At 46.7% G+C, this 11,472-nt stretch overlaps 3 protein-coding genes across 3 annotated transcripts; 1 reads left to right on the forward strand and 2 right to left on the reverse strand.

Annotated features, from left to right (window-relative positions):
- Nucleotides 1-136: 136 nt before the first annotated feature.
- Nucleotides 137-3,011, reverse strand: I302_102214 (uncharacterized protein; the record flags this gene model as incomplete). Its single annotated transcript, XM_065869443.1, has 17 exons — nucleotides 137-211; nucleotides 294-327; nucleotides 436-482; nucleotides 557-765; nucleotides 861-927; nucleotides 991-1,027; nucleotides 1,094-1,152; nucleotides 1,252-1,274; nucleotides 1,347-1,557; nucleotides 1,619-1,704; nucleotides 1,791-1,874; nucleotides 1,938-2,093; nucleotides 2,213-2,230; nucleotides 2,313-2,391; nucleotides 2,470-2,536; nucleotides 2,643-2,795; nucleotides 2,863-3,011. The coding sequence occupies 17 exons, from the start codon at nucleotides 3,009-3,011 to the stop codon at nucleotides 137-139; spliced, it is 1,554 nt and encodes a 517-aa protein (XP_065725515.1).
- Nucleotides 3,012-3,779: 768 nt separating this feature from the next.
- On the reverse strand, nucleotides 3,780-5,854 carry I302_102215 (uncharacterized protein; the record flags this gene model as incomplete). The annotated part of the gene is made up of 7 exons (XM_019187592.2): nucleotides 3,780-3,884; nucleotides 3,944-4,004; nucleotides 4,163-4,396; nucleotides 4,507-4,795; nucleotides 4,880-5,201; nucleotides 5,304-5,733; nucleotides 5,796-5,854. 7 exons carry the CDS (start codon nucleotides 5,852-5,854, stop codon nucleotides 3,780-3,782), a joined length of 1,500 nt encoding a protein of 499 aa, XP_019050470.2.
- A 318-nt stretch (nucleotides 5,855-6,172) lies between these two features.
- I302_102216 (uncharacterized protein) lies at nucleotides 6,173-11,253 on the forward strand (the record flags this gene model as incomplete). Its single annotated transcript, XM_019187593.1, has 9 exons — nucleotides 6,173-6,689; nucleotides 6,751-7,157; nucleotides 7,237-7,461; nucleotides 7,522-7,635; nucleotides 7,707-9,902; nucleotides 9,956-10,027; nucleotides 10,081-10,158; nucleotides 10,218-10,307; nucleotides 10,369-11,253. The coding sequence occupies 9 exons, from the start codon at nucleotides 6,173-6,175 to the stop codon at nucleotides 11,251-11,253; spliced, it is 4,584 nt and encodes a 1,527-aa protein (XP_019050471.1).
- Nucleotides 11,254-11,472: the final 219 nt, after the last annotated feature.

Below are 11,472 nucleotides of genomic sequence, written 5' to 3' on the forward strand. Positions count from 1 at the left end.
GGAGGCACAATACATAGGACAGAGAGTGAGGCATGCGACTCTTGCATATCCGGTAATTGGCACGAGGCTACCATCCTCTTATACCCTAATCTTCCATGATAAACGAACCCTGCCGATGCTGGCGAAGCGCCGTGGTCTAAGCTTCTCCTGGTAGGTCATCCTTGTTCAACAACCCACGATAGTTCTTATACGACTCTTCAGTACTTAGAGCCTGTACCAGCGCAAGGCAAGACGTCAATCATTGATATAGCAGGAAGGGAGCAAGTTGGGTAAAAGCAAATTTTGAAACTCACCTTGTAAAACTGTTCGTTCCTTTTTGCAAGATTTCTATCGAGACAGAAATATCAGCTTGGAAGTTTCGACAGCAAAGGTATTATAGATTAATGTATCCCATCGGATGTCGTAAGTATGCAAGGACGAAGTGATATGACTTACTCTGGGGTTTTGTCCAGACAGAACAAAATGGTCGATACGCCTGCGTCCTGCAAATTTACCGTAAAAGAATCAACTTAGCATTTTCCGAATATTCCACTCCATCAACCGTCAGAGCACTTACCAAAGCAGAGGTGAGGACCAAACCGATGTTCAGAACCAGGATGAAAGCATATACCAACACAACCCAGTCCCACCAATCATCGACCTTCGCGGTCCCATCGATGATGATGGTGTACACGTAGGTCAGGGCGGTACAGATGATAGCGCATGCGATGCAAGTGGTGTGTAAGGAGAATCCAACGATACAATCGGTGATCATTGCGTTTACGCCTAGGTATTACCAAAAAACTCCTTGTCAGTCGCGTGTAGAGTACAATATTTGGCTCTTGGATGGGGAAAAGGAGAAAGACCGATGGATGACTTACCCAATGGCATTTCATCTTTGTTCTTCCTCTTCTTGACTAATTTGACTATAGCTTTGGCCGATGGAATCTGGATAAGACATACAGGATCAGTAAACATCAACGCGGGGCTGCTCGGAATGAAGACTCTTACAAAGCCATGTTCGAATTTGTCGACACCAATTTTGACGCTGCGATTCAGACTGTTATCATCTGGCAGGGGTATATGGTATATGGCTATGACAAGATTGACTTACTATACGTATTTGTTGAACAGCTCTAGTAATCCCTCAATAGCATTGATGAAGCAGAAGCACTAATCCAGAAAAAAGAACGCAATTGTCAGCATGGACTAAAATAAATTGCCTGCTCCTTTTATTCATACTGTATCAGGTTGATCCGAGACTCGACTCACGCAGCATGTGAAAAGACCTGAACCTGTTTACCGTAGCAGACGGAATGACGAGATGTTAGGCTTTGCCCTCTTTTCGAAGCAGGTTGAGTACTCACCACACAGCTCCAGACTTATAGACTTGATAATATACGCGAGAGTCTCCACCAACCCCACTAACAAACTACCAAATGCGACTGACCCAAGAGAAGTGGAAGTGGCTTTTTTGAATGCGGCCCAGGATTCGCTCTTCTCCTTGGTATCGGTACCATCCCACCACGTCGAGTATGGTCCGCCGGCCAAAGTCAGGATTATAACGTTGCCTACCACCTGAGGCGCCAAGGCACTATCAGCCCAGGAGAAGTTAGGTTGAAAGCCAAGTTGAACGTACTGATGATACCCAAAGGTACGTGAGCAAGACAAAGATAAATAGAGTGATCAGGAGACCCAGAGAGCAAGATCCGACTTCCTGGCATGCTGCAATACCGGTATCACGTATGGTCAGCCTCCATCACGCTGGGTGAGGTTGATGTATATCGATCATTACTGGGGAGATGACTTGCCATCTCGTCCCGGTGCGAATTTCAGATAAACAGCCACGAAAGTGAATAGATTCCACAACGAGATTACACCTTCGACGAAAAGACCTGAACAACATGGAAAAAGCATCAGCAGGTGGGTTTATGGGATACAGGGGTGAGTCAGCGCACCGATAAGTACTGTCCAGAAAACGGAATGATGCTTTTTGGCCCCTTTATTGGCGGTGTCTAGTAGATCTCTGGCAAGACGGAATTTGTGCCTCATGAACCAGAGCGATGCGCCTAGGAGGATACCCGTCACTGCAAGCACCGCGGCGGTGACCCAGGCTTGATACCATTGAAAATCAGTAACGCCCTATTTTTTCCATTGAAATCGCAGTATAAAAAATAACGACAACCTGTAGTGTGGTTACAGTACATGCTCTTAGACTAGCATAAGAACTCACCTTGCAGATAAATGAGTCCTGTATTGCAAGATGGGAACACGCACAAAACTGTGTCAGTCGCCGGTACTTCATTGCGTGCAGAAGGAGATGGAGGACTCACCTCCAGCAGCAGCCAGACAGAGGAATACGCCCAGCACGGGACCCGATCTAATGACCAATCCGGGAAACTTCCTGATAAACTGCAAAAGTGAATTTGCCCAACGATCAGTCTGCTGTACGAGGTTAAAGACATAAGAGATCAGAGGACATCAACTTACAAAGAGTAGTAGAAGATTCAAGAGGATTGCAAGGCCGGTAGCGCCCATCAACATGAATGTCGTGTCTCTGCAATGTTGCCACGTCAAATATCAATACAAGACATCGAATCAGCCATCAAGGTATTATACACTCCCTCAGACATGGCCAACTTGTAGATGTGATGAATGCTTACCCATTGAACAATGCCTCCCTCACATCTGCTCCATCAACCTTCAACCCATCATCATCATCCCTCTTCCCATTCCCGCTCCCACTCCCAGCAGTACTAGCAGCGCTCTCCTCGAACTTATCGTAATTCCTCGTAAACTCGAAAATCACGTATACGCTCAGGACCAAGTACAGTACAAAATTTACTACGAATAAAGCGAAGGCCCATCTATCATGACATCTACTCCAAAAAGGAAGCTTTGACGCGCTCTCTGCGTTTCGCGTCGTTGGAGTTCATAGTGTCGGCTATGGATCGCTCTGCGTTGGAGTTTGCTTTGGGTGGAGGACTGATCACCGAGGTGGCTTCTCCGAATCTTGGCACTCTGGGTGACATTTAGGGATTTTGGGCTTGCCTTGTTGAGCTTATATAGTACTGTGTATTTAGACTGAGTTTTTATTTTGTTTTAATGGTCTCAATTATGTTGTGTCGTGGTATTGAATGAGTGTAATGATTGCTCGAAACCGTATTATATTTTATTTTTGATGTTATTATATGTTATCAATAATCGGACGGATACTTTTTGAATGCTGATGAGCAGATCTAGGTAGGGGATGCATTTGTACTTTGTTGCTAGGTGCATCAGGTGAGATACGAGTACATATCACCAGAAATACCATCCGTACCATCCTTTCAGCTTGTTCACCTCTGACGTGTTTGGCTGATGCAACGCTGCAACAATACCTTTCAGAGCGCCCAGCTCTTTTCATTCCCACCGTGTCTGATCGTAACGTGATATGTAATCCCTGTTGTTCCTTTCGACACCTTTCGATTGTTTCATCGGCTAGTCGCAGAAAAATCAGGTGTCAGATCGTGCTCGTTGGCCATGTCGCTGAACATTGATTTAATTCCATGCATTTCCTTTTCATATTCATGTCCGTTATTTCCAGTATTTTCGGTTCGTTTTGCATATCTATAAATAGGTATGAAGTATGAGTATATATGCAATAAGGTTATAATCATCTGCCTCTATATTTTATTTCGATTTTAGCTTCAATTTCATTTGCATTTCCTCACATCCTCCTTCCTCATGAGCTGTTGTTTCGCTGTGTACACCAACTTCCTCTCAACTCTGCACCGAATCTCCAAAACCGGAGTCAACGCTTAGTGCAAGGTTTGATCGGCCCACATGTCTTGGTGGGAAATGACGGGTTCGGCCTTCTTAGCTGTGTGGTATAACACATTTCCGTGTGATGGGATACCTTCGACCTGTTACGGAGAGAAGTATATAAGCTGTATTTCCAAGTCAAAGCTTGCGTTCAACTTACTCTGTGGAAAGCGTTAAGGTTCTTGTGGGCAGTAATTTGGAACACAGAAGCGGAACCTTGTCTATGGTGACGAAGTGTCAGATATTAGCGGCGCCCTGACATATGAGATAGTTGATACAAGTATGACGAAGACTCAGCTCACCTCGACGAGCTACAAAGATCAAAAAAAGCAAATATACGTCAGTCATACCCCTTTATGCTGTAGAAGTGTCAACTCACATAACAGAGTAAGCCAAGAAGTAAACCCAGATTCTGTACCATCTTTCACCGTATTTGGCAATAACTTTATCCTTGTTGCTGACCCAGTTCAAGTACCATCTGTGGATTGTAGCAGAGTAGTGCACACCCAGGACGTCGACGGTCTTGATTTCGAAGTTTGCAGATTCGAGTTGCTTGATGACCCATCCGAGGGGGAGGGACGCATCGGCACCGGGGAAGACGTATTTGTTCATGCTACATTAGTCGAGGAGTGAGCGATGTCAGACCGATAAGAAAATAGGATACTGAGGTACATCGATTGAAGGAGATATGGTACGAAAAGAGGTGAAAAAGGTCGCACTCACAACAAACCCCAGTTCAGATCCTCGAACTGCCAACAAGTTCTGATACCAGCAACTTGGAAAACCAACAACCCATCATCATCCAAAAGATCATAGACTTCTTTCAGGAAGGTGCCGTATCGCTTGATACCGACATGCTCGGCCATTTCCAAACATGAAATCTTGTTGAAGTAACCTTTCGAGTGAGGAATATCTCTGTAGTCCATACACAAGATTCGACCTTGGGTATCGGGGACACCGTTCTCTCGTAGTCGCTGATTACCGAATTGGGTTTGGTTCTTGGCGAGAGTGACTATTGTATTCGAGTAATGCATTATCAATATCGTATCGCACGCCAAATGTGACTTAGGCGAGATGAGGAAATCGTAGCACTCACCTCCAGTGACATCACATCCATAGTTCTTACCAGCAAAGGTAGCCAATGTACCCCATCCACAACCAATATCCAACATTCTGTCGGTAGGCTTCAAGTCCAATTTCTCACAAACCATCTTCAATTTGTTATCTTGCAATTCTTCCAAAGTTTCCATCTTGTTGATGTCGGAGATGACACCTGATGTGTAGATCATTCGGGGACCGAGGAACCAAGAATAAAAGTCGTCTCCTCGATCGTAGTGATCTCGGACTTGTTCTTCGTCTTGGGATTGAGAGTGGATGATCACGTCGGGGATGAGGTTGAAGAGGACGTATTTGAACATCTGGGTTGCAATCAAGAATACGTATCAGCTGTGATTCCCTCTATCAAAGTCTTTTTATGATTCATCCAGTTGGAACCTGCGCAAGTGATCTGGCATACTCACCTCAGGGGTGAACTCGAAAGAAGCCCAGTCATGTCTCCATTCCATCATTTCCAACACATCACCGTTGAAGTCCGCCTTACCAGCGAAATAGGCATCATGGAAAACTTGCATTGGGATTTTCTTAGTCTCGTTGTACTTTTTCAAGCTTTGATCTTTCAAGGTGATGTAGTTGCTGATGGGTTTACCGGGGAATACAGCCTTTTCGTTGAGTCGTGCGCCAAACTTAGACTTGAAGGTCCAATAACCGATAGCGATGGGTACACCTAAAAGCACAAAGAGGAAGAAGTAGAAGTACCATCCTGTCCTGAATGGGAGGAGCTTCTGTACGAGCCATGGACCGAAGAAGAGGCAGAAAGCAAGTTGGTAGTTTGAGAATGCTGCTGAGCCTTCGGCGGGGAAGGTGGGATTAGCAATAGCTGGGTAGTTGGTGCTGCGACAGAGCGGTCTAGTCAGCTTATGATACTCCGTTCAGTCAAGAGAGGGCTAGCTTACGTTCTGACAGTCTGGACTGGCTCTGCACCACCGTTGATGGTGGTCTTTTCCTCAGCCATTTTGAATGCTATCTTGTTGGATGGAGAAAGAGGAAAAGGAGTATGGAATATGAAGATGCATGATCTTTTTTGAGGGGGACCTACGTTCGCAGTGCCAGTCAGTGACACGTCCAATCTCAATTTCGCGACAATGGGATATCGCCACGTGGCAAATGGAACCGTGCACTAGAGTAGTCCGATCACCTGCTTTTATCTTCTCACGTCATCACATCTTACATCTCGAGTTGAGGTCGAATTGGATAAACAATGGTCAATCACACATCACTCATGTTCACTTCTCACATCTCAATCACCACAATCACATCTTGAACCTTCCATATGCCTCCTAGCAGAGGATCAATACCACCGCCAGCTGCGGCTGGTCCATCCCGACTCCCTTACCAGTCTCCGAAAGGGCCGTCTTGGAATATAACAGTCGACGAAGAAGGCCATCTTGAATCTGACACCTTGAACATTGCATCTCAACATAAGCCCAATACCCCCAGAGGTAGATCAGTATCATTCCAACCACCAGACTTGAACTTGACACCTAGACAATCGAGAAACAAGAGAAAGACCTCAGGAGGATCACATTACTCTATAAGGTTGACACCGCCAATACAAACGCCCAGTTCCAGGTCCAAGTCCAAGGGTAAAGCGGTGATACGGAAATCTTTGACGGGCGAAAATGCCTTGGGGATGAACATCAATGATAGAGCTGAGGTACTAGCGGACGTAGCTGGGGACTGTCTCGTTACCCTTGTTAGAGCTGCATTGAGGGACAGCAGCGGGAGTGGCAATAGAAGGAGAAGCTCGATTAATGATGAGGTCAAGAAAGCTTGGGAAGGGTTATATGGTATGTACCGTCATACCTTCTATATGCATTATATGGTATCCATAATAATGATGTATGATAGGCATACGCCAATCATACCTCTTTCCACCATGGTCACCCCCTTTCCCCTCATTTATCGATATCCTACGCTCTCTCCACTCGCAAATCCGCGCTACCCTCAATGCCCAAGCTTTATCCTGCGCAATCGATCTATCAAATCTTGCAACATTCATATGGACGATATCGAGGCCCGATGAGGCTTGTCTATCCTTTCCTTCTCTAGATGTGGACGGCGAGGATGGCACAGCGCCGCGGCGAAGTACGAGAAACAAAGAGAAGGATCAAGAGAATTTGGAACTGGTCAAGAGAGTGAAACTGAGGAACATGCTGCTCCTGATAGCTTGGAAGAAGTTTTGGCTGATTGTCGTCCCGGAAGAGAGGAGGACCAGTGAGATCGCGTTGAGGTTATGGTTGGATTTTGCTACTCAGGTGAGTTCACTCATGTATTCTGGAAAACCGCAGCGTGATTTCACCCACGCTCATGCTGAAGCTGACTTGACCGGATCAGATTGCATTACTATATCAGCGACCTTCCGTTGAGGGTGTAGATTTGTCACATTCCTCCCTCCCCAGATCGTCGGATTCCCTATTGGCCGAATTATTCTCGCCATCTGCGGTAGGAAGGTTCGGTCAATGGAGCATATCGGAAGATTTTGATAGTCAGGAATACAGCGAGGAAAAAGCGGACGTTGAAGAAAGGTGGAGAGATCTTGCCCAGAGAAGAACTGAAGAGGTGAGTTTTCCAAACATTCGTCGCTCTGGGAAGTTGTGGCTCATGCTGTCAATACCGTAGCTTGCGAATACAAGTCATGCCGACCTTCGACGCCGATATCCCTATAGCGAGTTCAGAACCGAGATGATAGCCTATGTGCAGCATGAAATATTGGCTAGTCCGATAAATACTTTGGTAAGCTGAAGATTGGGGATAGTAAGGCGACAAAGATATTCAGCTGATCTCATGCATACGTACCTTTGCAGCTCACACCCGGACGAAGGGAGCTTCTTGCAGGTCACGATGATGATTTACAGCGTTTTCGTCTCGAGTATCAAACTGATGACTCGCTTGAGTCCGAAGGGGATGAAACGGAAATTGCAGACTGGCATCATGATAGCGATATAGATGAAGAAGACTCCGATGGGGACAATGGAGTGGTCATGAGCGAGGGTACACCTATAGATATGGATATTCTGGAAATGGCGGCCGCGCAGCTGGAAGCCGAGGCCAATGCTCAACATGATGAAGAGGAAGAGACTCATGAGATTCAGGCCAAAGGTTCTCAAGAAAATAATGCGGAAGATATGGCTGAGGTGGATATTCAGATACCTGTCTTGGAGGAGACCAACTCGTTTCAACCGACATCTGCTCAACAGTCGACAAGTCATGAAGATTCAGACGAAGAGGGCGACGAAGGTGATTGGGCTGTTAAAGATGCTCCTACCTCGTCTGCGATGACGAATGGCGCTCCGAATATATTTAGGGGAAATAAGCAAGGTAGACCAACCTTCGACTGGACAAAAAGACAGGACGATGCCGTTCAAGTGGAATGGGAAAGTCAGTCTAACGATGGACCAACACCTTCATCCCCGGTTAATCGGCGGCAAGCAGTCGAAAACGATGCTGACAATACAGAGAATGAGGACGCTCAGATTCCCCAGTCATCGCCTTCGCCTTCACCTCCCGCCGATCCAGCTTTTGGTCTAATCTCGCCTTCCGTTGCTGCTCGGTTGATCGAGCTGAATGGTACTGCCTCGCCACCTCCGCTTCGAGCTCAACGACTGTCTTTCGCTACGTCTCGTCAGTCTCGTGGGGCTTCGAATCAGGCTATCGATCAACCTGTTTGTCTCACTTCGCCCCTGTTCGTGGAAGAAGAGGAAGAGGAAGCAGAAATGGTAGAAGGAGTACAAGATCCGTCCAATGATGAAGAGGATCACGATGACCTCATACCTACAGAATCTCAATTTGGTGCTATGGGTCTCTCCTTTGGAGGTCCTGCAATGCGCAGGAATGAAACCAGTGTTGGTGACGAAGATGATGAGTTCGCCGAATTGTTACCTTCCGAATCGCAATTTGCAGTTGGTCGAAGTACCTCCGTCAATGGCAATACTCTATTACATACCGAAATTGACAACAACGTCAATGTCGACTCACACCATCAGGATATGGACCTGGGTGAAGAAGATAATTCGTTGGTACCTCCAACCTCGCAAGGTCAATACATCTCGTCTCGCCCTCGTAAAAGCCAAGAAGCACATTCCTTTGTCCCACCCGATCCCGAAGAAGATCTCGAAGATCGTCAACTTCTTTTCCAACCTTCTTCACCCTCGATCTCGGTATCTAGAGAAGCCAGTGTGAAAATTGAGCCTGTACCCCATATCGAACCGCAACATATGTTAGATCTCCATGGCTTTGTCAACAGACTACATCCCACAACCTATCGTCGACAACGAGGATCGTCCGCGCCGTACATTCGAGAGGAAGACGACCCCTTTCTACATGAAGATGATGGTTCCCCCCTCGAGCCCGACGAGCTATGTCTCTTACCCGTAGATCTGACTGACGAAAATTCATCGAAGAAGTCCAAGTTGTTTGGCAAGATCGCAGATTCCTCAAGTAAATATTGTAGATTGTCTGGAAGACGTAAATGGACATTAGAAGAGGAATTGCTGCTTTACCGTACCGTTCAGAAAGTGCCCTTGCAAGAGGAATATCCTCTGAGAATCGTATGGAATTTGTATGGCGAGTTTGGGAGGTTCGGCAAACAGCTGAAATGGTATAGTACGCAACATATGAAAGATAAATTGCGGACTACGGTGAAGAGGAGACAGAATGAAGGGAGACTTGTAGAAGGGAGGGTTAGAGCTTGGGCTGCGAGGGGGACGAGGGAACGAGAGGAGTGGGAGGATGAGTGGGAGGAATATAAGAGGCTTGAAGAGGAGGAGGAGGACGATGACGAAGCTGGAGAGGAGGATATTGAGGCGGATGGGGACAATGAACATGGGGATCGTGTTGATGATGTCGAACATGAGGAGGATGAAGGGGAAGGAGATGATGTATCAACCGATGATGACCGGGGTAACCATCGATCGAGGTCTGTGGACGGTCGTTCGCCAAGAGACGCACCGCGATATGTAGAGATTGGGACTGATGACGATGACTTTCCCGAGGCTATCGAGGTGAGCGATATAAGTTCGATCCCATCTGACAGTAGCTGACACAAAGTATATAGCTCCCGGTCAACGCGCAGCCTAACGGATCTCCATCCATACATGGCGACGATGAAATCCCGCAGCCTCGTCCTGTACGTGCTTCACCAGTTATATAATATGAGCGGACAACTGATGCTGGATGTAGTTCCCGTCTAACGAGAACCTGAACGGTGATCAACCCATAATTGGTGAAGATGATGGAGATTTCCCAGAACCTGAGAGTGTAAGTCGATTTTGCCTGACATCAGTACTTCTGTCTTCATCTGACAGTCTTTGATTCAGCTCGACATCAATGCGGTGCCAAATCAACAGGATAGGCCAAATGCACAGGACGAGGTCGTTGATGATGATGATTTCCCATCAGCAGAAAGCGTGAGTCGTCGCTCCCCTGAGCTCTGAACGGTGCTCAACTGATGAGTATGAGTAAAAACAGATCGATCTGATCCCACCGCAAGAGAACGCACCAATCCGCGAGGAAGAAGACTTCCCTGCACCCCCCGAGCTCCCATCTACTTCTACGTCTGCCCAAACCCAAACACTTGCACAAGTGTCTGATCCGGCTATCCCTGCAAGCCAATCTCAGACTGATCGATACCCTTCCCGAGTAAGAAAACGATTATCATACGTCCCCGACGACCTCAACGCTGAAGACGAAGACGAAGATTCAGAGAGTAGCGATAACGAGGGGAGAGGTACCGGTAGGAAACGTACCAAGCGACAACCACTCACACCAATCATTGAGATACCCATATCCACCCACGCACACGATAGATCACCCGTACCATTGACAAAACGACGATCCAAGGAAATTACCCTGTCTCGACCTGCTCGACCTGTTCGGACCTATGGTGGGAATAGAGCAGCTAGGAAGGTATCTTCGAATTTTGTGGATGTCGGTAATGTCAGCGAGGAAGAAGAGGAGAACCATACGGAGACGAGTGCTCGAAAAACTCAGAGGGCCAGGAAGACCACATCAAGTACCAGTGCAAGAACAAGTCAGAGGGCTAGGAAGACTACTAGTGGTAATTCCTCTTTGAGGCTCGCACAGACCGCTAGGAAGAGTACGAGTAATAATAATAGTAGATCTGGTCCTGCACGTGAACAGGAACAAGAGATGAATGATGGCGGTGGTGGTGGAGGTGGTAATTCGGATGACGGTGAAGGTGATGGTGATTTCCCTGAACCTGAAGAAGATACACAAGTAATTCCAAGCGAGCCTATTGGAACGAGTCTCAATATGCGATCAGAGGCAGAAGAGGAGAGACAAAAGAGGATACAGGATGTTGTTATGGGGAAGAGGAAGCATGTTTTGGTTTGATTACTACTTGATACAAGTGAACAGGTTGGGAAGGAGGAACGTAGCTACATCACTGTTCGAATGGTTGCTTGACATGTACTAGGAACGAAGATGGGGCTATTTTTGTTGGTATGATCGATAATCTCCACGAGTATAATGATGTCTCAGGATTGTGTTGTACAGCTTTATAGTTAGGTTACTTTCTTATAACGTCTGATAACGATATCAATGAAAGTCTTA

The sequence above is a fragment of the Kwoniella bestiolae genome, chromosome 1, assembly GCF_000512585.2.
Source record: "Kwoniella bestiolae CBS 10118 chromosome 1, complete sequence".
Taxonomy (NCBI): Eukaryota; Fungi; Basidiomycota; class Tremellomycetes; order Tremellales; family Cryptococcaceae; genus Kwoniella; species Kwoniella bestiolae.